Raw genomic sequence first — 25,960 nt, 5'->3', positions numbered from 1 at the left:
TACAGGTTCTGTTCTTTTATTTTATCTAGAATTGGCGGTATCCAAGTGTTTCACAATCACACTTGTTATAGAAACCATTTGCATTTAAAGAACATTCAAAAAGATTAGGTACAAATATCTTATTACTTTCCAGTGTACTTTATTTAACATAACATTTTAGAAAAGGCTCACAGATGCTTGTGAAAGGGACAAAATACATATTGCACAAATATCCGATTCTCAGCCTAAACTCACATAATTTATAGTTAAATCAAGATTTAGATAATCTACAGCAAACCTGTGCGAAATAAACAATTTTGCTTATTCGGTAAAGGGCCAAAGCACCCATTTGGCAGATTTGCATGTTATAGAACAGGGGCGGTCAACTCCAGTCCAAGAACTACCAACAGGTCAGGTGTTCAGGATATCCTTGCTTTACCACAGGTGGCTCAATCAGTGTCTCAGTCTTCAACAGCCTCTGACCACCTGTGCTGAAGCAGGGATATCCTGATAACCTGACCTGTTGGTAGTTCTTGGGGACAGGAGTTGTCCGCCCCCGTTATAGATTAAGGGCCAATGCCGAGCAGCGGAGTGGTGAAGGCCTGTTACATACACTGACAGACATCAAAATAAAACATCATTTGCGCACCCCTATAATCTGAAAGTCTTTACACAAACAAAAAGAAAATAACAAACTTATGTTTAAAGTTAAAACAATGTCCGCCTGAAAACCAAAATAAAATTGCGTGATTTTAAAGCCAACCTCTCCCCCCCCCCCCCAAAAAAAATAAACCACGTATGAGCAGTTCACATACCGTATGCAGCACTGCACTATCCTGCCAGCCCCAAACTATCAAAGGAGATGTCCAGGTAAAGCTTAGCCCTCTCTCGGAGGCGGGGGAGGGGTGTGTGTTGCACTCTGGCAGCGAAAGGGTTAATGTTCACGAATTCAGAAAAAACTGCTCTATAGTTCAACTTCTGACATTTAACAAAATATATACATTCCTCTTAAATTACCTTCGCTGGAGCATCCGCCCAGAAACAGAAAATATGAACTTTAAGAAATGGCCCAAACTTCAATTCTTTTGGCCAGGGTTGCTCAACTCCAGTCCTTACACCCCCTCTCTCTCCTCCTCCCCCCTCTTGTTTTTAGGATATCCCCGCTTCAGCACAGGCGGATCAGGCTTTGAGCCACCTGTGCTGAAGCTGGGATATCTTGAATAGCCTCCTCAACACGTCAGATTGAAGACTGGAGTTGAGCACCCCTGCTTTAAGCCATTGGAACCTGCAACACACGTCTAACAGTAATGGGACGCAAAGCGGCCGAGTAACAGTTTAAGGCTATTTAAATTACTTCGTTAACACCTTTAATAAATACAAAATAAAATCCTTACAAAAATAAATGTGTCTAATTATATATGACAAGCAGAACGAGCATGCGTGAAATTAAAATACTGCGCGGCTTAACGTGTGCACGTAACCCTTTCACTACTGGGATGACAGACTTGCATTCTGTTCCAGCATTTAATGGTATCAAATGTGTATTGAGATGCACAATGTTCACAAATTTGCAGAACGGTTAATGCAGACCGTGTTCAGGCGGCTACCACAAATATCTGCTGAGCCCAGCCATGCAACATTAAAGGGTGCAAGTATGCGTTAGCCAACCCTCTCCCAAGTTAAAGATGGACATCAAAAACTGCTTTGACAGCGTGACTTTGTTTCATTGTTTACTAAACTGTGCTACTCCGCAAGACACCTTCCAAACACACCTTAGTAAATATGGCCTTTACGGAGCATTCAAGTGAATGGGCTAGAAGTGGTCTTGCGGCCCGGAAGCACATCTTAGAACATATGGCTGCCTTTGATCAATTTAAACGGCTAACAAATTTTCAACATATGTGCAAATACTAGTCTGATTAACTCTGTCCAGTGTACCCTTTCACTGCCATGAGGTAAGAGCCACACATCGCAGGTCTCCCTGCACTTACTGCAACCTTAGACCTGGAGCACAGGTGGTGGTGAAATCTTATTGTCTACACATTTGGCAAAGTAGCCTTCACAAAATTGCAAAATAAAAAAAAAAAAAAAAAAAATAGTCGTTGAGCAAACTTAAGACATTAAACAATCCTGTCCTGACGGGGTTACCGGCGTGCAGCGCTGTCAATCCGGGAGGCATTAAAGTGACGGTTCCTTATACGCAACTGCTAGGTGAGAAGGAGCAGGCGGTGGACGGTACTTCAGGTGGGCATAACCTGGCAGGAGACGCCCTGGTCTTTGAAGGCAACTTCATGGTAAATAGCTGTATACATTGGTACGTGCCAGGCTTTACGGCTTTACATCAGGCAAAGATGCAAAAGATAGTCATAACCTAGCAGATCGAGGAAGAAGCGGCATGTCCAAAACACTGCAGGGCCACTGTATTTAGCTCATCTCAAAAAAAGGTGTTAATAGGGAAGATCAAAACAAAAAAGCAAATGCCATGTTCCATCCTTCAGAACTTAGTAACTAAGCATCGCAAGTCGTATAATGAGCATTGTAAGGATCAGGCTCACGTTTCCTAAGAGAGAAGAGACAGCACGTTAATAAGAACGCATGACTTCTATTGAATTCACGGGAGGGCCGGAGCACAACGCTGAGATTGTGGGAGACCAAAGGAACACTTTCAGTTCCCATGATAAAGAGCAGGGAGCAGGATCTGAATTAGGGAAGGTTGCTACGCCTTGACGTGAGGCAACCTTCCCTCATGGTGCACAGATCTTCAGAGACCTGCTCTGAGCATATATTAAGTGGGAACATGTGTCTCTCTGCCTACCTCACCCCCCCCCCCCAAGATTATTAATGCACCAATAGGTGTTTAAAACAAATAAATATATTTTCCCCAGGCCAAGTTTAGCAGAGAAAATGGCAGCTATAATTAAAACTACGTAAAAGTTATACCATCGGTTGCTAGAATGCAATAACATTGGAAAGAAAACAACATTTTTACGTATATAAAGAGAAAAGCACACACACACTTAGCAAAATCGGAAAAAACAAAAAAAATATATCAAAATTACAGACAAACATGGTATTAGTATTTGAATAAAACACAAGAAATGGATGAATCCAGGTTAGGTAAACTCAACACAACGAACAGTTTAGCTTGAACAATCTCACAAACCGTGGCATTTGTCCCTGGAAGAAGTGTTAATGCGGATTTAAGCCAGTGTCACGTGCATATAAAGCTGTGGCTGTTAATATACACGGCCTGCACGCGCCCTACACGTCTCGTTCTAAGAAGGCTCCTTAGCATCAACGTTTAACTCGTGGTACCGGTGAGACGACAAAACTGCATAATTCTCACACACAGATTGTAACAGAAGCCGGACTCTACAGAACACGTCTGGATGTGCTATAGCAACGCTGCTCCCTTCGGAAAGATGGCCATACACAATAACCAGCTGATTCGCAGGGGGGCAGGAAAATGTCAAATTTATAACACTCGTTAATGCCACTATTTAATATAGTGAGAAGCGGGGTACATGCTTGTGTTTTACACACAACATTGAACTATGCAATTAAAGGGGCAGAGTTTTAACCAGAGTCCTTCATTCCATTAAAACATGAATGGTGCATATTACAGGTTAGGGAGGAGGCATCATGGGTGATATTCAAATATAAAGATGGCACCTCCAGAGGAAATTACATTAATTCCATACTGATTCAGCTTCAAAATGTTCCTGATTTATATAAGAAATTACCCAGGCACAGGTCACTGTTGGCAATGTATTTGAGGATTTGCAATACCCGGCTGATTAAAGATACACAGATCATGCATATCAAGTCAGAGTGAACTATAATCGGCTATGCCGCTCCCCTGCCTCCTTTCTGGAAATGAATGTATCCATACAAAATATAATGCAGCCCAAACATAACCACACGTGGATATTACCCAGCAGTGACTGCCTTTAATTCCAAGGTTATAACCCAAAGGTGAGACTTTTCCTACCAGGGCCTGAAGGGACTTTAGCAGTCCCAAAATCTTGCAATTCTCTTGTAACAATAGCCATTAAAAAAAAAGTATCAACATTACCTTACGTTTCAGAAGCATTTCTCACTGCAAGGTCTCTAACGCACCAGACATTGAATTAGGAAAACCACAATAAAAGTGGTTAAGGAGGTGGTTTACGGGTATATTAAACCCAACAGACACTGTTGAAATTGATGAGTTTGTGGGACTGCGCTACATACTTTGCCTTAGCATTAATAAGGATAACAGGGCACTTATGAGTCTCCCAGTCTTTGTGCCAGAGTGGCCTTGTGTACAAGGCATTGGCTTTTGAAGTGGAAGGCTGTGTTGTAGAGACCCAGCTGTGTTGTAGAGACCCAGCTGTGCATAACTTTATTCCAACCCAAAGTCCCAGTCTCTCGCTTTGCGACGTTGAGATAATTAGGACAAGAATGTAACATTTCTGGGTTCACATGCGCTATACTGGCAATTTTCTAAAATATATGCTGTAGCCAGGATTTTTAGGGAATGGCTTAAACCCCTCTGGTGGTGAAGGAATTAAACAGAGCTGTCTCATCAAGGTTTTATAGGTTACTGTAAGGCTGTTTGAGTTCTTGCACTTCTTAGGGTACAACTAAGAACTCCGTACAGGGATTAGGAAATGTAGTACTGCGGCTGCATTACCAATTGTGGAGTGGGGTAGATATTTGTATTACATTTCTTTAACTAAAGCCAATTTATTGTAGTCGAGATATAAATTAATTTGTCTTTGTTTGGGATTTAGATACTTTCCGTCCCCCACAAAAACACCACAGGATTAAACAGCAGATACAGGATGTCAAGGTTTGTGATTGGCAACGCTAGTCCTGCTAATTAACTGAACAGAAATATCTCCTTGTTAGAGGGGGGAAATGTCACATTAATGTCAGTATGTAACAGCGCAAAAGCAGATACCACAGAGCTAGAGAAGAAAGACCATTGGAAAGGATGGCGTCTCTATTTCAAAGAGAAGCGAGAGTTTCCAGCAAAGAAACTTGAAGATTGGTGGCACTGTCCAAAAGGAGATACCTTGGTTAGACCGATTTGATATTTGTTTTCTTCATTGGCATTTGGTTTGGTTGGGCGCCATCTCTGCAGTTTTCATATGTGTTGTATTCACTACGCAAAGGGGAAACACAACTACCATTGCAGAAAATTATCAGAGAAAACACCGAAATGTTTTTTTTTTAAAAGGAGATTCTGTAATGTAACTGTAGATATCGTTCTGTCTTTATTGCAATTGAAATGGACGATAATAATTTACAGTATAGATTTCTAAAAGGGAGCCTGGATCTATTTGAAATCAAGTAGTGCAAATGAATGCAACACTGTTGGTCCTGGAGAAATTTAGATTTGTTGCAAGTTGGGATTGCTTTTAATGAGGGTTCTTGGATGTAATATTTGTGTACACGCTATTAAATCTATAAGAACTCTCCCGCGGGACCATTAAATTGTACAACATTTTATGACAAAGCTCCTTATTAAACCAGTCAATGGTGGGAAAAACCACCTACCCTTTTGACCGTAAATAAATACATTTCTCCAGGAGCTTCTTGGACTGATCACATCTGGCATTTCTTTCCCCGTAAGTCAAAACATTAATTTGCTTCTGATGTATGGTATCATTCTCAGAAGACTTTTGCTTGATATATTAGGCTCATAAAACTGCGTAAGGGGTTTGAGAAGTCCTTCAATTTAAGAAGCGTAACATACCATCTCCTTTAAAAAAAAAAAAAGACAGTTCTAAAGATATCAGGTACAGAAATTAATTCACCACAATTAAGGGACAGACCAAAAGATAGACCAGAAAAAGTTTAGAAGAGAAAGTTTGGACAGAAAAGCGTTGGCCCCAACTTTCCAGGAGACCGTTTAAAGTTTGATGCTGTGATTGCAAACATTCCTCAGCAGATGTTAGAGCAATATACCATGTAATAATCAATCATTTCAGTGCTGGAAGGGTTCAGAACAAGTGAACTGCCTGCACAAAGATAATGGCAACAGACATGCTGAAGGGGGTCAACTGTATTTAAAGGGTCAGTACCTTCCAAGACCAAAGGGAACCAATGGCAGCAGGAGTGCAGAATCTATTTAGGATGGAGGTGCACCCCAAGCATTTCTAGTTCCATCCCCCATGATTGGCAGTGAAAAGTTTAAGGGGTCACATAAGTGATTGATGCCTTATTTACCAAAATCTGACACCTATACATATTAATCATGTTCAAATATAAACATGGTGAGCGGAGAGTTAGGAGAGGTTTCATTTCCTCTGCCTACTCCCTTTTCCCAATTTGATTGTAAACATGTTTGCAAGAGATTTTTAGGCTGGCTACATCTAACTGCACCTACAAGAGCTTGTACAGCTAGGGTCAGGATAAGTATGAAGCTAAATAACCCTTCCAGGCCCTATTTATAAAACTTTTCAGAATATATACACGCTCATGCCTTAGTTTCACCTTGCCAGGGGCAAGGTGTACACACACATACGTGTTAAAATAGCCCTAAGCAAGGTCATCTTTGCCAGGTTCTACAGCAGAAAAGATCCAGTTTCCAGAAGGAGGGGCCCAGAGGACAGAATTAAAGGAAGCAGAAATCAATCCATGAAAACATTGCTTTGTAGCAGAGGCAAAGACATGGAAGTATGGATAGAAGCTATAGGAACAGAAGCAAGAGCCCCTATGTTCCCCCAACTTAACACTATATTAAAGGGTCCTTCTTTGAACTGAAGTCTAAGATTATACAAAACTGACACCTTGTATTTCCTAAATCACAACATAACTTTCTTGGAAAAATTAAGCTGGTATTTCATAGACACCAATGAACTAATTAGATGACTGATGTGTTTAGTAAATTAAAAGAACTGAGATTTAACTTGAATGAATAAATTGATAGTTTTGGGATTGTACTTTGGCTTTTTTTTTAAGCTCTTAGTGGGGGACCCACGCAGAGCGACCCCATAATAACAGTCATCAAAAGATTCCAGGGTTTGTGTATAAATTCAGAATATGAATTAAAAAAAAAAAAAGGGAATCCACACCGACAGCACCCAAGGGACCTGTATAAAAACAAAAAATTAAAAAAAAAAAAACAAACACTTTCCTGTTTGTATTTGCAGCCTGAGCAGATTTCCTTAACCCTTCCGTTGCCAAAGGCATCCACATTCCACGCAACAAACCTCTGGCAGTGAAAGGGTCAATGCACCACAGAACTGTCTCGCTGGTGCATTAAACCTTGGTTTACAAGCCTCCAAATTTGCACTTTAAAATGCTCGTTTGACCGGATTTTGCCTAGCCTTTTTTTTTTTGCAGATCAGGGAGGTCCTGCAGAAACTGGGCATTAAAAACTCAGGCAGAAGGAGGAAAAAGTAAAGCGAGAAGATACAAACTACACGAGACAGGAATAGGGCAAACAAATGCAACAGACACAGCTGAAGAGTTTAGCTTGCCCTGCTAAGCAGAATTACTGTGGCAGAGAACATAAACGTGGATATAAAAAAGGCTCACCCTCTTTTTCTCAAATAACAATACACCCCTAGGGCTATGAGAAGGAGAAAGACAATAACTCCGCAGACGAGTCCTTAAGAAAAAAGGCAAGAAACAGAAAATATTAAATACGAGCACTTCCCTCTTGATCTGTTGCATTTACTTTCTGCTGGTCTGATCAAGGCAAATCCACATTAACTTCCGGCATTCTCCGCCTGTAACTGGGTGGGCTGATACACCGATCCCCTTTCCAGTTGGGAGGCTGGGCGTGAAATGTGCAGCCGCAATTGCATATTACAGGTTCTCGGTTCTGTACAGCTGCATGAACCTGAATTGTTTTATTGTTGCCTGGGAGACCTAGGAACATGGCTAATCTTTTAATGAGACCATTTCCCCAGTATGGACTACGATTTACAGTCACAACTGCCCCTGTTCATAACCCCCAACCACCATTTATATCTCCCCCTCCTCTCGCATCCCAAACCAAAATGCGTTACGTTCAGTTCTAGGTACCCGCTGGCTCCCAACATACCCACCACTGAAAGTAGCGTCAGTACTGTCCCTTCCAGCAGAAACACAAAGGAAGCTTAAATCTCCCACATCGTGTGGGCCAATAGGAAGCTGCAAAAGCTTCCTATTGGCTTGTGTCACACAGGGGGATTTAAATACCAGAAAGTACCAGCACTAGCTTTACCAGTAGAAATGTCTAAATCAGGGGTGGCCAGCTCCAGTCCTCAAGCACCACCAACAGGTCAGGTTAAGAATATCCCTGCTTCAGCACAAGAGTCTCAATCAGTTGCCGTCATTGACTGAGCAACCTGTGCTGAAGCAGGGATAGATGAAAAATCTGACCTGTTGGTGGCTGGTGGACTAGGTCCTCCGAGCTGTAATTTAGGTTGTTCAGCTGGGTGAGGGTGGGAACTGCTCCTTTCATTAAAATGTTCTTGTTTTCATCAGTGGTGTGCGACATTCTTAATGCAAAGTCACGTGGCGGCAGGGAAGCACAATACCTTCCTGCGTGATCAATTCGCTGCACCTCCTATCCAGGCAGGTCTTACCAACAGGAAATTATCGCCGTTAAATTTGTACTTGTTCTGGTTACAGAATAATGTATTCTCATCAATGACTGGAGCGCGGTTACCTTTCACATGCACAGACATTTAGATGGAAAATAAAAACACAATACATTTTCACAACAGCTAAATGTATTGCACAATCAAATCGTTTGTTACCAGTACAAATTATATTGTAGCTTTTATTACCAGTACTGACCACGTGCTGGGAACAGATGCCAGTAAAGATTATTCTTTCATGCATAATTCACATTATTTTAATGGGATTCCCATCTATAGGTCATGATTTGTCCCTATAGACTTTCATGGGATCCCCTTCCCAATACAATATATAATGTCCGCATAGGGATTTCCATAGGATCCTCTCTAAATTAAAATACTTGTCCCCATAGATTGTCAGGATACATAGTTTCTACCGGAACCGCATTAAACTGCTAATTCTATAAATTAAAAAATAAAATACATTACCTGCCAAGAAATGTTTTGTTACTTGCAGTTTTACTTCAACACAACCAAACGTGTGTGTGTGTGTGTGTGTGTGTGTGTGTGTGTGTGTGTGTGTGTGTGTGTGTGTGTGTGTGTCTCTCTCCCCGGGTATACAAATCACTTACCTATAATGAGACTCTTATTGGAACCTAATAAGACATAAATGTAACATCTGTATCAGGGGTTGGTTTACACGATTGGAACGGCATTGTTTACATGTATGATATCCTGTTTTTTTTTTTTTTTTTTAAATAGGATTTAAATGGCTATCCAATAGGAAGCCACAAACGAAGAGCTTGCCGCTTCCTATTAGCCAGAGATTTGGCAGCCACCCCCTCCCTCCCCCCCTAGCTGAGACACACCACCTAGCTGGACAGTTATGCTGCTTACAAAGTATGGAGACAAAACGCTTCAACCAGTTTAAAAAACTTTATAGGGTAAAAGTAGCACCAACATGATCATTTAACTTGAAGCAGCAGCAGCAGCAGCACCCCCAAATAGAGAAAAATTAAGTCATCACCAGATCGTTCCTGCGGTTATGTTGATAATCTATTACTTTTAATTATCTATTAACGTGTAGTTAAGACAAGCGATTGCATGGTGAGGGTGACGGACAGGCACCATTTGACCCTCCCAGGGGAAGCAAACTTTCAGCAACTGGCTCTCTCTGGAATTCAAGTGCAGAATTAAAAAAAGGGCGGGGTGGCTAAAAACTGCAGCAAAAGGACTTTGCAATGATAGGAAGGAGAGTATTTAACGATGAGTAGAGGAATCCGGCTTTAACCCTTCAGTAGCCCATGGAGGCAGCTACTAAGTCATGGGGTCTGGCACTCCAGGGGCACCGCGACAGTCGCTACATCATAATCTCACTGCTCATTCAAGAGGAACTGTAGAGGACTCCTCTTTGAGTTATTGGAGACGGATCTTTCACAGGATCGCTAGTGCTGGAGGGGCCATGGCACTCAAATGGTTAAGAAAATCTACAGTTACACATGTATATGGCCCCTTTAGTCCCACTTAGTTTCTGCCTGCAAAATATTAAGAATTTTACAGAAAGCAGGCACCTGACCTACCTGTTGGATCAGGATCTTTATCATTTCCTCCACTTGGCTTTTGGGTAACAGTGGGACCTGCAGGTAAATAACACATCCCGTGAGCAGAGAAGTGTCATGCCTATGAAAATTCACAACAATTAGCAGTTCAACCCATCACAAAAACAGAGCGGTTTGAATGAATTGAGAGACGGCACAAGGAATACATTGACTGACAGAAATCACATCTCAAACAACCCTTTTCGCAGACTCTTAGTAGACAACTATGTCCAGGAGACCTGATTTTTTCCACTTGTCGGAGTGGAGGCTGAATTCTGGATGTTCCTTCCATGTGATCGGTAACTACGCTCTATTCTCAGATCACAGTTTTGTAACCAAACCAACCGTGCATTTATTTAAATGGCACAGGGCACTAAAACTGGTAACATCACCTGCTCCTGATTTAACTGGCAGTTCCGGTACTCCTGGTATGCAGTGCTAAATACAGGTAGTCCTCGTTTTACAATGCTTCGTTTTACAACGAATGGCGTATCCAACGCTCTTACGATACTTTGCAACGATATTTATGTGTATATAATATATATATTATAGAATATAATATATTATACTATATTATACTATATAATATATTATGTTATATAATACAGTATATACACTATATAATTTATGTGTGTGCTGCATATCTTATTGCCTGCGTAAAATAGTTGGTGTATTTTAGTGTTAAAAATGCCTTCAGGAACGGAACCTCTCATTTAAACAGTGTTCCTATGGGGAAACGTGTTTCGCTTTAAGACGTTTCGCTATCCAACGCCATTTTGAGTAAAGCATTGTGTCGGATAACGGAGGACTGCCTGTATACAAACAGGTATTCTAAAAAAAAAACTAAGAACATTTAAATTATCTTGCCATCTGGGTCATTCCAAATGTAATAATCGTACGTTGTTCAATTACTTGTATATTTATTTTGAAATCTTTAGCAAGTGCATATTAAATCCTGCTGTACAGGCAGTCCTCGGTTATCCAACACAATGCGTTACTCAAAATGGCGTTTGATAGCGAAACGTTGTAAAGCGAAACACGTTTTCCCATAGGAACACTGTTTAAATGAAAGGTTCCGTTCCTGAAGGCATTTTTAATGCTAAAATACACAAAATATTTTACTCAGGCAATAAGATACGCAGCACACACATAAAATATGTTCCTTGCGAGCTGGCCCCAGTCCCTCCTCTCTGCAAGGCTCGCTGCGCACTGTGACGCGTCAGCCAGCAGGGGATACACGAGGATCGTGATCCCAAGCGGCGACGCGTCACGTGGTGCGGCAGGAAGATAATGAGATGGAGAGAAGGGGAGCTGTCTCGAGCTACGGGAATTTTTGTGGTTCGAAATCTGCACTGTCCTCTGTGCAGCATGGCAACATTCCTCCCCCTCCCTGCTCCCCTCCCCTCCCTCCAATGCCGTTTCAGGCTGCACGAGGTAGGGAGGTTGCGGCCAGCTCCGGCTGCTGAGCTCGTCTCACCCGACCTGTTTTGGTCACACCCCCCCCCCCCCCCACTCCCTCTTTCTACAGACCGCATATAGCGGTCAAGTGCCTCTCCACGCGCCACCTGTCTGCAGTGCGGGCGCGTGGTCTGAGGCAGCGGGGCCTTAGCCTAAGTCTGTTTACCCACAATTCTGACCCATAAATAGTGCTGAAATAATTGCAGCAGCACTTATTGGTTGTTCTGGAGTAAAGGCCACAGCATGCCAAGATGGAGAAACAGAACAGCCCGTTAGGACGTACTGTATGGCAGTGTTTTTAAACTTTTTTTGGTTAAGGAACCCTATATTTATATTGTGAAATTGAGGGACCCCAACCCTCTCTAACAGCACATACATAATGGCTGTGTAACATCTTAAGTGTCACATATGAAGTGTCTGCGAAGTTAATATTGGAGTTGAAGTAGAGGTGAAGACAAGAAGAACTGGACTCTACACTTCAACAACAACCACCCCGCAAATGTGAGACAGACTTTCCAAAATGGTCTGGCAAATTGTACAATATAGTCTATATAGACTTAGTTTCTAAGTAGCTGCTTAATCTTCAGTGCTACACTGAAGTACATGCAGCACTTATCACCTGAGATCATAATCCAAAAGACGGTTACTGGTCCCAAGGCTCAAGAATCCGGACGTTCCTCCTCTTACCGTGCACCCCAAAACTGGAACAACCTACCAGAGACTCTCACAGCCACCACCAGTTTAAGTTCTTTCAAATCTAAGGCTCTCACATTTTAATCTGGTCTGTAACTGTTTCATACACACATAATATATATTATCTCTAACTGTGCATGCAATGTCTTGTATATAATGTATACCCTGTTCATTTATGCAACTATATTTGTAACCATGTATTATTTGTCTTAACTCTGTGCCCAGGACATACTTGAAAACGAGAGGTAACTCTCAATGTATTACTTCCTGGTAAAATATTTTATAAATAAATAAATAACACTGCCCTGCCAGGCCCGATTTAGTCACCTTCTCTTTCAATTCCTACTCTTATCCTCCAATACCTGGGAACGCCCGCATCCTACTTCTCATTATGCCCTCCCCATCTTCTGTTTTCTCACTCGTTTGTAAAACTTCATCTTCTCCCCAATTTCCCTCCAGCCACATTTCTTCATCGCACTTCCCCTCCACCTATCATTTGCACACTACACCATTATTTACACCTTTCCAACTTCTACACCCCTAAATAAAAAGCACCCCCACAAACACTCATCTCTCCTAATCCTGGACCCAGCCATATACACATCTGCTCTCACCCACGCCTGATGTCACCTCTTTACCTGCTAATGGTATTAACCTATCTAATACCGACCAACCTTAACTCACACCGCAAAAACAGCATCCATTGGTATGGCTGAGTGACTATCCCACACTCGGTCACTCATACCAACAATTGTGGTCAAGCACTGCCATCTACTGCACTTATTCCCTCAACTGATGTCTCTAAATCTCCAAGCATACCAGTTAGATTGTAAGATCTCCAGGGTAGGGATTTCCTTTCCTATTGTCTGACTTTGCTATGCTTATTGTATTATAATTCCGTGTACTGTAGAGTCTTTGTGAAGCGCTGAGTACACTATGTGCACTACACACATTTGATATCAGATGCATTGTAAGGAACCGCAACCCTCTATAATAGCACGTCTGAGATCAGATGCATAGTAAATTCATCTGTATTTGGTACAATTTTCAAATTACTTAAATTGCAGGGAACCCTTTAAGGATGCCCAGGGAACCCACGAGTTTCTAGGATGACCTGTTGAAAAACACTGGACTTGTGATATTGAGTTCTAGGTGCTCTAAAACTGAACCATTGGCAGTGACCAGTTTAAGGTGTTACATGGATACTTACCGGATTATAAATTTAGACTCGGAAGTTATGTTTTGGCCCCTTCTCAGACTAAAAAGTATACTAATGTCAATGACATGTTTGAGGGGTTATGCCTGGGTGAATGACACCATGTTTACCAAAATATGACTCCTATTAAAGTGTTTTCAAATCATTAGTGAACATGGTGAGCCGACACTTGGGAGAGGTTTGATCCTCTGGCTGCTCCCTTCTGTCAGATCATGGTGTGAGATTTTGCATAGACAAAGCTCCTCTCCTTACCCCCTCCCCTTGGGTTGACAGGTACGTCGATGAGCACAACGATTGACCTTCTCCAAACCCTACTGCTGGTTATACTTGAGTCTCTCAAACACCAACAGATGAAACAAAGAACTCCAATATGATTTTAAGTTACAGGGCAGGAAGGCAAAACATTTAAGCTACTGGTCTCCAGATCAAAATGGGTGAGAGCTGAGGGTACATGAAAGTTTATAGAAACTCATTATCGCTACAGAGTGCAGTATGCTAATTTCTGGTTTGGTAGGAAAGGTGAGGGGGAAGGAGAGGTTTCCTCTCTTTCCACTGCAGTTTAAAGTATGTTCACACAGCAGGGGGCATCTTACCTGCAGATTTTAGATAAGAATGTGTGGTTGGTTAGAGAGGTGGAGGTGTTGTGCCTGAGGGAGGAGAATGTACAAGTTTTGTAGGACCGTGGTGGAGGAGGAAGTATGCAGCGCAGGTAAGGTGCTCGAGTTAGTAGCTTCCTTACAGTCCTTTGTTTAGTTTGTGAGCAAGCTTCTGAAGCAACATAGAAGCAGATAACAGTTTGGAAAATGGGCAGACTAGGTGGGCCAAATTGTTTTAAAACTTTAGACCCCTTTGGATCCTATGTTTCCCGGTCTATTTATATATAGCCATTTATATCTATCCCAAGTATTTTTTATCTCCTTACTGTATTAGCTCGTACCACATTTGTTGGAAGGCTTTCCACAAATCCCACCACCCTTTCCATGAAGTACTACAAATCTTGGTCATCTGCAAATTGGCATCCTTTCCCTTCTAGACACTTTGTCATGTCACTAATAAATTAAGGATCGCCGGCCCCAGTACATATCCGAGATCAACTGGTACAGTCCTCTCCTCTGAAACTATTCCATCACAAAACTCTGTCCCCTTTATCACCTTACTCCGCCAAGAACAAACCAGAACCAGTGAAGCTTTCAAAAAAATTAATCAATAAAGTGCATTACTTCTTCAGAAACCCCTAGTCAAGGAACAGCACATATGCAGCAGTATTAAGTACAATACTAGGCAATGAAGTTTGCAAACAACTTTCTTCTACTTAAAGAACCCCCAGAAAATTGACTCTAAAATCCACTACTGGTCACCCCAGATGCCTTCTAATATCTTCCAATCACCGATTGAGCTCAAATAACTCCCGTTGGTTATCATTTTAGGGTATAGGGCAGCGAGGCCAAGGTCAATATTTAAACCACTGAGGGAAAGAAAAAAAAGTAGTCTCCAAATAGACTGAAAGTTTATACAGAAACACTCTACACATTACAGAACGTTCATTTCTGGATGTAGGAAAGTTGGGAGGGGAGGAGAGGTTCCCTCTTCCTTTCCACTGCAGCTTTAAGTACTTTCCAAACACGCTGGGGAGCCGTCATGAGGCCTCTTACCTGTAGTTTTCACATAGGGGTTTGTTGGTTTGAGAGGTGCAGGTGTTGTGCCTGAGGAGAATGTGCAGAAAGCGGTTTTAGGCCCATTGTGGCAGGGCGAGATGTGGTGCAGGCGAGATGAGTTAGGAGACTCACTAAGCCCCTGTGTTTAGGTTGTGAACAAGGATTGTGAAGCACAAGTGTCTTTCCTAAGTGGCGGTAAATACAGAACAAAAAAACAAAACAAAAAAAAAAACTAACAACACTGCATAACTTCTTCAGAAACCCCCAAAAGTGCAATATAAAGCAATAATGTACACTGCAAACTTCCAGCTGTCTAAAACAAAAAGTTTCTACTACTCAAAGCCGATACCCCCAACAAAAAAAAGATTCGCCATCTCTAAAAACATACTGCTGGTTACCCCTAAACACCTTCCAAATTCCAATAGATGAAACAAAGAACTTACATGTTGGATATGATTTTGGGGTATGGGGCAGCGAAGTTTGGCACATTTAAGAGAATATAGTCTCCAGACAGAAAGGGTGAGATCCCAGCAGCTGGAAGCTTATAGAAACGCATCTCCATACCATACAGTGCAGACTGTTCATTTTTGTTCAAAGAGGAAGGAGTGTGTGATGAGGTGCCCTCTGCTTTCCACTGCATTAAGTATTTTAAAACACCATTTAGTGAGCGGCTCTGGCCTCTACGCAAAGCATGAGTTATCTTACCTGATGTTGCCAGACTGGGCCATATGGTTGTTTTGGGAGGTGTAGGCGCAGGTGTTCCTGGGAAGCAGAAGGTACAGCAAGTTTAGGCCCATATACACTAAAGGGTGCTATGCTTTAGTACAGCCTAACTCCCATTGAAATGAACAGGAAGGTAAGACTTGCTAAAGCTTAGCACGCCAACGTGAATATGGGCCTTAGATGGCTATGGGCTGTAATAGAATATTTGCCCTGTGGGTGAGGGGGCTTTTTCATTGGACACGTTCCAGCATCCAGAAACCCTAAACTGTCACCACTTGTTTTAATCTCTGCCACAGCTCTGCTCTGTCACATAGAACACAAGCTGTTAGGAGAAAGAACCACCAAGCCTGGACCTACAGCACCAACTTTTTTTTTTTTTTTTTTTAAGTTTAAGACTTTTTAAACAAGGTAAGAAGAGAGGTGAAGATGTATAGCACAGCCGCAGTTTCCAACTCCCAGTGAGACCGGAAAAAATGATGAGGTAAGCACTCAAATGAACAACAGGTCAGGTTTTATTGCAGGGTGGTGCAGCAAAGGGACAACAGAGCCACACGAACGCACCTACGCGTGCCTAGTGCACGAAACGCGTAGGTGCGTTCGTGTGGCTCTGTTGTCCCTTTGCTGCACCACCCTGCAATAAAACCTGACCTGTTGTTCATTTGAGTGCTTACCTCATCATTTTTTCCGGTCTCACTGGGAGTTGGAAACTGCGGCTGTGCTATACATCTTCACCTCTCTTCTTGCTGGATACTCACCTGGATGAACTGCACGCCCTGGATATCGAGAAGTCCTGCAAGCACCAAGGTAAAGGGCCTTAGTGCCCCCACATATATGTATATGGTTACCGGTGCCTCTGTTCATTGTATATTGGTAACTAGGGGTGGCTGTTATGGGGTTTCAATTTGTGGAGGTCAAGTGGACCCCACTAGACTCCTAGCCCTTACCTGACATATTGCCATATCACTCATGGACTTTCTCATGTTATCCAGTATTATCTGCACATCTTATGGAGGAATTCTGACCAATTCTGATGCATCACAATTATCCTGTTCTATTTTTAAACAAGGTGTCTGCAGAGTTCGAGCTGCCAGCAACATTATAGGAAAGTCCCTCAGCAGAGCGCACAGTCTTGTTCCAGAGAGACTCAGGAAACGTTCTGCTGAAAACTACGGGAGCAAACCGTGAAACCGAGAGATCTCTCTGAATGAACGAGCCCGAGCCAGAAATTGAACTCACAAGCTTTGAAATTGAAAATGTGCAGACACTCCCTGTCCTGCAAACTATATAGAAGTCACATTACACCAGCAGTTTTAAGGTTTAGTTGGGTACATAGAGTATACTGCAGGCTCTGCAATGGGAAAACACCTTAAATCCATTTAATACATTTGCATTATACTTAAATGATAGAATGCTAAAAAGCAACATGTGATAGCTTAAGGCTTCTAGGGACACAGAATTAATACTTACTCAGACACTCGGGTAATGGCGGCTCCCATTCATTATTAAGACGGCATGTTACCATGCTGGAGCCTCTCATTGTGAAACCTTCAACACACTCAAATGAAATAGCAGAGTTGAGTCTGTACGGACCCTGAAATCCTGACAACCTCTTCGAATTGGTAACGTTCGGGTTTAGGCATTCAACAGCTGTCCGAGGAATAAAAAGCAAATACAGGTTATTTTATTAACAATGAAACACGCAGCGTTCGGCTAATAAATCCACTCTGGGGGAAAAAAAAAACAAGTATATATTTGTTTTTACATTTAATTTAAATTCTTTATAACTTTTGGTCGGCATTGAATTACTAAACAGAAAAAGTATTTTTCAGACTAAAGTATTATGGCTGGCATCTTTAAAATATCTATCAATATTTTAAATACTTTATAAAGAATAAATAAAAAAAATTCCAAGTACATCTTTGCAAAGATTTTGCCGTAAGATGTGACAATTATGTCCTGGGAATAAATATATGAATGGCATGACACCATGAAACAGACGAGCAATTTATAGAGCAGAGAGAAAAGAAAACCTCACTTAAAGGTAACATGGCATGCCAAGGCTGCGGTCCCAGTGCGTTCTAAAGCGCACAAGCACCGCCAGTTAGACCGGGCTTAGTACCTACCTCAGCGCGCATTTGGCAGCCGCGCTGTACTGCAAGTTTTCACAAATATATATATTAAAAAAATTTAAATAAATTGTATTTGGAACTTGCGACGGAGGCGTGGGCACGCTCCCGCCAGCGGTTGAGCCAATGAGGGCAAACCAGCCGTGTGAGGTCATGGCCACACCCCCTCCCAGCACAATCTCTCCCAAGACCGCGGTGAAGCACTGTGCACGCGCGCGCCCCCTCCCCCTCACCAGGCGCGCGTGCTACAGTGTTGACTGGGACCGCAGCCTTAGGTTTATTCTTGGGCTTGGGGAATTCTACATGAAACAGCCTTGGAGAATGAAAGGATTAGAGAAGATTACATTTCTCACCTTTGCACTTAGGGACGTCAGCACTCCAGTTCCCATGTTTTGTGCAGGACAAAGAACTTTTGCCAACGAGTGCCAAGTTTTTAGAGTTGCATTCATAAGTCACAGAGTCCAAGTAAGAGTATTCCTCTTTTGTTGGGCTGTATGTTCCATCAGTAATGGCATTAGGAGGAGGACAGATTACAGCTGAGAGAATACAAAGAAATGTTTCACTTTTAGAAATATGGAAAGTTAAAAAAAAAAAAAAAAATTTAAACTTAAAATGGCTCTCCAAAAAGAAACAATAAAGATACCTGTGTAAACCGTCTGAAAATATAAGTGTATCTTGGTACAAAGCAGAGTATTATCACTCCGTGCATGTGCTGTAGTAACCACTATGTTACCCTGTGGCTGCTGCCTCAGAACGAACACGTCCCTCAGACAGGATTTATAAACTGCTGTTCCATGTCACCTAAGGCTGCCACAATGTAACCCAACGTTTGTCCATAGCAAAATTAATGAAGATGCGATTTTCTGCGTTCAATTTAAATAAATACATAACAAAACTGATCGTAAATAAAGTTCAGTAGTAATTAAGCGTTTCATTTCCGTTTCTATTCAGTTTTATAAAAACGTTGTTTTGTTTCCCCCACAACGTTAGTCTCAGGGTGCGGTGAAGACATTAGAATTACTGACCTTCACACGCAGGGACAGCGTTACTCCAAGTTCCATCTGTTTGACAATCTCTATGATTCCTTCTAGATGACATTCTGAACCTAAAGAACAGGGGAACAAATGGCACACACTTAATTCTGCATTGAGAAAAAAAACATAGAAAATGATGACACATAAGAACCACTTTGCCCACCTAGTCCGCCCATTCTCTTATCTGCTGTAAAACTTCAGGCCCAAATTTGATCTATGGCTTTTTCATATTTACAATAGCCGTGTGTCTGTCCCAAGCATTTTAAACTCCATGACTGCATTATCCTTTTCCACCTCGGTTGAGGCTGTTCCATGAATCTACTACTCTTTCCATGAAGTACTGCCTCAAATTTCCTGTGAACCTACCACACCCCCAGCTAGATCACGGCCGGGCACAAGACTCACCCATCATTACAGAAATATGTTGCTCTTGAGCCAAGTAAAAAGTCTGGTACATCAAAATCTCCATTGTCTATTGCACCGGGATTCCCGCATGATCTCCCTGCAAAGGAGCAAAGACAAGTTAATGCAAAGCCCAATAATTACCTGTCCGAGACTCCACAAAGAAGGCAAAAAAAATAAAATGAAGGACTGAACGAGAAACAGCACGAACAAAACCTGCTTACGTGCACAGAACACTTCGGCTGGTGTCCAAGTGAAGTTGGGCAAGCAAGTGACTGAAGTATTAGTCCCGGGGACACGTATGTAGCCGGGACGGCAAGTGTATTGCACCCTCGAACCAGAAAGGAAGATGTTCTGAGACACAGACGCTGCTGTCAGCTCCGCGTATTGAAGTCTGGGAGGTGATGGGCAGCCACCTGTGTAAAAAATAAATAAAGTGAAAATCATCAGTTCCTGAAACATTTAATCAGCCATCACACAGGGATCCAGAGTTTTCTGTACATCTGCAACGTGCATTCCTAACCCCCCCCGCCCCCCCACCTAGCCCCTCGGCTGCCAGAAGGATGTGCACTGCATTGCAAACACCTTCCAAATGCATTTAGGGTTAACTTTTCTTTAAATATGTACTTATTTTTCAGAAAACCCTAGAGATCTCGGTTTGGTTTGTGTGCTTTGTAATCTAATCTCTGGTGGCCAATTTAATTAATCCCATACATCTTATTTATCAAAGCTTGGCTTCTAGAAAGAGGAAACATGGCACAAAGTTCAGAAGAGCAGAGATACCGTTTACAAACCGCACAAAAAACACCTCTAAAATCACCATCTATTGTGGTGTTCGTGTATATTGTAAATTACACTGGCACTTATTCCCTACTTCCTAGGATTACCATTTTCTCACAAAATATATATTTTCTCTTACATAGCACTGACCATATACGTAATGCTGTACACTTTGTCTCTAGAACCTGGGCCCCTCACTGTTCTATAACACTGAGTGAGATAACAGTGAGTGAGATAACAGTGAGTGAGATAACAGTGTTGCAATTAATGTTTTTTCCCAGGAAGATAAACAGAGCACAATATTCCATGATCGCATTACAGGCATTACGCTAGGTTTTATATAACATGAGAACATCCATATCTGTTCAGCAAAAGTGTGCTGCAGTTGTTGAAATGAAACCGGCGCTCACAAATAACACTGTTCTGTATATAGAACACAGCACAGCATTAAATAAACACGGGAGCGTTTAGGCCTCGGCCCCGCTCGTTGGCGCGGGCGGCCACACGCGAGTTCCCCACCAGCAGGGGAATCCTCCCGAGCCGGTCCCGGTCCCCCCTGGCGGCACAGCGCACTACACGCTGTGACCCGTCAGCCGCTACGGGATACAAGAGAATGGTGATCCCTAGCGTTGACACGTCACGTGGTGTGGCTGTAAGCCAATGGGGAGGGGAGGCTTCGGGAGGAGGAGAGGCTTCGGGGAGCGGGGAGGAGTGTGGAGTGAAAGCAGCGTGCTTGCCTGTGTGTGTGTGTATGAGTGCGTGAGTGCCTGCCTCTGTGTGTGTGTGTGTGTGTTACTTACCATCAGCAGCTCCAGCCCGAGTCCGTGGAGGGAGGCGTGGGGGGGGGGGGGGAAAGAGTAGCGGGTCCCTCCGCTCAAGCCACGCCCCCCCTCCCTGTCAAGTCTCCCACTCCCACCCACCTCCCGCTCCCTACAGACCACATATCGCGGTCTGTGTATGTCAGCGCACCGCCTGTCTGCAGTGCGGGTGCGCTGACTCTGGGAGCGGGGCCTTAGCCTTACTCACAAACCAGGATATGAGCACCTTGTACAAGAAAAGTACAGTACGGAAGAGCTACACTTATTAAAAAAAAAACCACCATGAATTAGACTAGGGGTGCGCAAACATTTTGAATTGCGCCCCCTGGCCCGGGAGCCGCAGCGTTTGCGTCCCCCCTCTCCCAATGGCTCGGTGTCAAATGACGAGGGTCATGTAACGTCACCCCGCCGCGTCATTTGAATTGCGTTGCCATAGAGACGCGTCGCCGAGACCCGCAGAGAGCAGGAGAGTTATAGAGGCCTCACACCTCCCCCAGCATTTAATTTAAATGCCGTGGGGAAGAGTGCGGGGCCTCTGTAACCGCCCGAGCCCCCCCCCACAAATTCTACCGCCTCCTCGGGGGGCACGCCACCAGTTTGCGCACCGCCGAATTAGACTATCCAGGAAATTATAATTACAAACCGCACAGAACAATTGTTACAATATCAAAAATAAGGTAGAGAGTGCACAACTGATGCTAGATAAGAAGCATTTGGGTCACTTTTCCTAATATGCCCTATTAGATCCATGCCTCTCTTTCATATTTACAATCACCTTGGGTTTACGTCAGTGGTTTTAAAATCCACCACTGGGAGGCCGTTCCATAAATCCACCACCCTTTCAGTACAGTGGTGCTCCACACTTTCCCCGAACCCCCTACCTCCAGTTTCAGAGTATATAAGCATATACTCCTTCCTTTATTCAGCCCATCTCCCTTATAGAACCTTGAGATCTGTGTTGCAGTACAATACATTTTTCTTGTGCGTAACTAGTATTACACCAGAATAAACTCTTACGTTCGCAGAACACGGGGATTTCTGACCATGTGGTGGTGTCCAGGCAGGTTATAGTTCTGCTCTTGCCAGGCATGTCATAGTAATCAGTTGTCCTATCACATGAATACACTATCTCATGCCCTATGGGAAAGGATGTCTCCTTGAGCAATGGCTGTGTGTGCTCTATAACTGGAGGGGGACCACAATCACCTGCAGAGGAAAGAGATAAAATTACAGAATTCTTTAAAAAAGGAGGACAGAAATGGCAGTGAAATGCTACCCTGTCTAGGTACTTGCTGGATTTTAGTAAGGGAGGGGGGGGGAGCAACAAAGTTTTTTTTTTTTTTTTTTTAATAATTATTTAAAGTTTGTAAACACAGCGAGCAGAGACTTGGGAGGGGTTTGATTTCCACCGGCTGCTGCCTTTTGTCTAATGTCAGCGTGTGTTCAATAAGACTTTGCACAACCCCCCGGCACCCTTATTGGTTCCCTGATCAGGACAGAGTGGAATAAAAGTAAAGAACACACTATCGTCCAAGTCTCCCCCATGCAGTGGCAGAAAAAGAATATGTGCTTCATTTACAAAGGAACAGACACAGCCGATATACTGGCTGCTACACACCAAATATCGCCTTTTTGCACGCAGTCTTTTAAATGTGCGCTTGTTCCTCAATAAGTGGATTTTTCAATCTGTTTATCCAAGCCCAGTGTGAAGTGAACAGGATTTTCAACCCATACAGGTTTTGATTTTTTCATTTAAATTAATTGGTTACCAGATTAAATTTCTTTGGGGCTTTTGAAAGAGAAAGTGTTTGTCAATCAAGTGTTTTTATGCTTATCCCAACCTGTCCTTATCAGAGAACCAATACAGATAAGGGGAGGTGGCTATACAAGCACTTACTGATCACACAAAAAGGGAGCAGTCAGAGGAATCAAACCCCTCCCAGGTCTAACTTTATTCCAATTATTTTATAATACTTACAGGTCTCACATTTGGGTAAAAAACAAAACCAATCTTTCAGATGGGACCCATGCCACTGAAATGTTAGCTTGGTCCTAGGAGAGATTTAAATTAAATGCCAATTTATCATTCGTCACAACAGCTTCAGTTGTCCTTTCCCCCTTAGTATACATGCAAAAGAGAAAGAGGAGGGGGAGCCCCCTCTTGTGATGCTAACCTGGAGCAGACTATGCCTTTGATATAATATATCAACATCTTCATTGCATAAGACGGTTCATGAGACTCAGGAATCCAATTGTCCAATCTAATAAACACACTCCCATACACTTGCCACTAGCCTATATAGGTATATCTTATGTGGTAATCTGGGTAAATGTGAAGGACTGATCACATGAATGAGCATGTATACAGAAAAAGGCTGTGTGTCCCAGGCTGACATTAGCGAGAAGAGCAGAACCTCTGTAGAGCATACAGTACAGTGTGTAGCAAATGACGATGTGACATTGCGACGAAGTACGCGTGGGTGCTCGTGTCTTTCCCAGGACAAAACCATGATGCTGGTTTAACTCTTTGGGTGCAGCTTGACATGGCTACTACGTCACTGGAGCCGGCAACCAGATGCCCCAATGACAGTAGTTGAAACAGAATTGACTTCAGGGGTGGCCAACTCCAGTCCTCAAGGACCACCACCAAGTTAGGTTTTAAGTCTATCCCTGCTTCAGCACAGGTGGCTCAGAGGTTGGAGAATAAAATAAATACACACACAATTTATTTTAGAGCCAACAATCGCCTACAGTTATTCCATACGGCGTAGGTGCAAACGTCCAGTACCAACACTGCACTGGTACAATAGTATAGAAAAACATCCAGGATTGGACCTGCACTCATAATTAACATTCATAATTAAACAGAAGTAAATCAGCCTGAATTTAAAAACAACAAGCTTGATAAAGAGGCCAGGGGGCTTGAAACATGCAGTCTACAGCAATGTGTGTCTGCCTTTGTATTCCTCTGGATGTGGAGACTTAACCAAACAATTATTCTTCTGTATCACCGATTAACACATTAAACCGAGGCAATTCATAAGCACACATCAGAGCGAGTTCCCCTTTATCCTTTTGTTCCCCCGTTTTTGAAGCTCTAAAAAAATATATAAATTGTGAGTGCAGGTCTAACGCTGGAATTTCAGTCACCGACAGCCACCTGTGCTAAACCAGGGATATCCTTAAAACCTGACCTGTTTGTGACCCTTGAGGACTAGAGTTGACCACTCTATCTACTTGCTAATTTCCTAGGGGTGTTCGCGTTCACTCTTACAGGAACAAAACGCCTCCCCTTCCGTTCCATGGTCAGTGACGGAATGATCAGGTGACCACGGCACAAAGCGTTACAGCAGCAACCCCTCTCTCAAACCCCCCCAAATAAAGACATCCAGTGAACCCCTCCTCCCCCACAAAATATGACAGAACTACAAACATGGCCATTGGATCACTAATAGAAATCTGCAGAGTTAATGGTGCAGCTTTTTATTGGCTGCCGTGGATCAAGCAGGACAGATATTTTCTGTCTAGGAGGAAACTTTATTTCCTGTCCCAACCCCCAAGCAGGAGTAATATCTGCGAAATCAGGGGGGTCCCCAGAACTACTTGAAACGACCCCCTGGTTCAGGTAATTAATACCCCGCTCCCAGAGAAACGCACAGGTAACAGCAATATTTGACTTACCGCGAGTACTAGAGATGAGAGCCACGAAGTATAGGAGGACAAATGCACAGTGGCTTGTGAAGGAGTGGGACAGTGGGGACATCATAATGAATCCTGCAGGAGAGGGACGACAAGACTGAAAGTGACGGACTGGTCCAAATACTAGCAAAGACATAGCCTATTGTGAAACAGAAATATGACCCAGCACGTCTAACGGTGCAGAAATTCTTCTCCAAAGACCATTATCAGGACCCCCAGCCCCAATGACATAATACTGTTTGCCCCTAATATCCTCTGTGTCAAACCTTTTCTAAACACCAACAGCACATTTCTTATTGTAGTTTGGTGGCTGCCAGTTTGTTCCTAATTACAGGGCTGGGAGGAGAGCCTCGCAAAATCATATGGAAAGCAAAGATCTTTATGACAGCTTTAAGATCTATAACAAGGTGACATGGGAGGCCGAGAGTGTATAGATTATACACAGCATCACCATGTAAACCGAACACTACATACATATTCAGAAAATAAAATGTGCCAGTAAAAATAAATTCTCCATCAGGAAAAAAAGGCACAAGACAGTCCCCCCCAAAAAAATCCTACAACTAATTTTTCACTTAAAAAAAAAAAAAAAAAAAAAGCCAATAAATAATATAAATGCAGTTAATAAAATCAGACGAGAGGCGATAAGACAATGCTTGAAGCCCCAACACCTCAAAAAGCTAGCTTGTTATCTGTGCTGTAAGGAGCATCCTTACTTCTATATACAGTACGCATGGAAGGGTATGGGTTCAGACAGGTGGCCCATCTAGAGAAGGATGGTAACAACTTCTTCACACTTACTAGTGGCTTTAGGAACAAGCCAATTACAGAAGCTGCATCACAGGTCCTATGGAAATTCAGTACCTGCTCAGTTTACTGCACTTTTCCTCCACTGAACTGCTTAAAAATGTTTAAGTAAAAACACACTGCCTCTAAAGGGGGCAGCGCAATACTTTATCAATTTAAGAGCAACTAAAATTATACATCGGGGGAAAAAAAAAAAAAGTTAAAATGTACCATAAAGCCTCAGTTCTGGAACACTTGGGACCCCTGGTTAGAGAGATAAAACCCAAAACGGCCAACCTCCTGTACCTTAGAACCCCCGTGACCCCAGGGGAGAATGTCAGGGAAGCCTCTGGGCGCCCCCCCCCCCCACTTGTTTGTCTCCCCCCCTTCCCCTTCTTTCTCCCCCCCCCCTCTATCTTCCTCCCCCTAAAA

At 42.9% G+C, this 25,960-nt stretch overlaps 1 protein-coding gene across 1 annotated transcript in view; it reads right to left on the bottom strand.

Moving 5' to 3' along the window:
* LOC142503144 (complement decay-accelerating factor-like) overlaps positions 1-25,960 on the bottom strand; it is a 41,537-nt gene continuing 15,577 nt past the window's right edge. Inside the window, exons 2-15 of the mRNA XM_075615206.1 lie at positions 24,725-24,817; positions 22,061-22,249; positions 19,670-19,861; positions 19,449-19,545; positions 19,035-19,114; positions 18,363-18,545; positions 17,351-17,530; positions 15,866-15,922; positions 15,158-15,208; positions 10,121-10,177; positions 9,173-9,196; positions 7,510-7,582; positions 5,039-5,128; positions 1-2,539 (exon numbers count right to left, since the gene is read on the bottom strand). Of these exons, the coding sequence (XP_075471321.1) occupies positions 5,044-5,128; positions 7,510-7,582; positions 9,173-9,196; positions 10,121-10,177; positions 15,158-15,208; positions 15,866-15,922; positions 17,351-17,530; positions 18,363-18,545; positions 19,035-19,114; positions 19,449-19,545; positions 19,670-19,861; positions 22,061-22,249; positions 24,725-24,809 (1,353 nt within the window). The 5' untranslated portion in view covers positions 24,810-24,817 and the 3' untranslated portion in view covers positions 1-2,539; positions 5,039-5,043. The remainder of the gene's footprint in view (positions 2,540-5,038; positions 5,129-7,509; positions 7,583-9,172; positions 9,197-10,120; positions 10,178-15,157; positions 15,209-15,865; positions 15,923-17,350; positions 17,531-18,362; positions 18,546-19,034; positions 19,115-19,448; positions 19,546-19,669; positions 19,862-22,060; positions 22,250-24,724; positions 24,818-25,960) is intronic.

Source organism: Ascaphus truei, chromosome 9, assembly GCF_040206685.1.
Source record: "Ascaphus truei isolate aAscTru1 chromosome 9, aAscTru1.hap1, whole genome shotgun sequence".
Lineage (NCBI taxonomy): Eukaryota > Metazoa > Chordata > Amphibia > Anura > Ascaphidae > Ascaphus > Ascaphus truei.
Note: the sequence above shows the minus strand (reverse complement) of the source record. Positions and strands in the feature narration are given on the sequence as shown.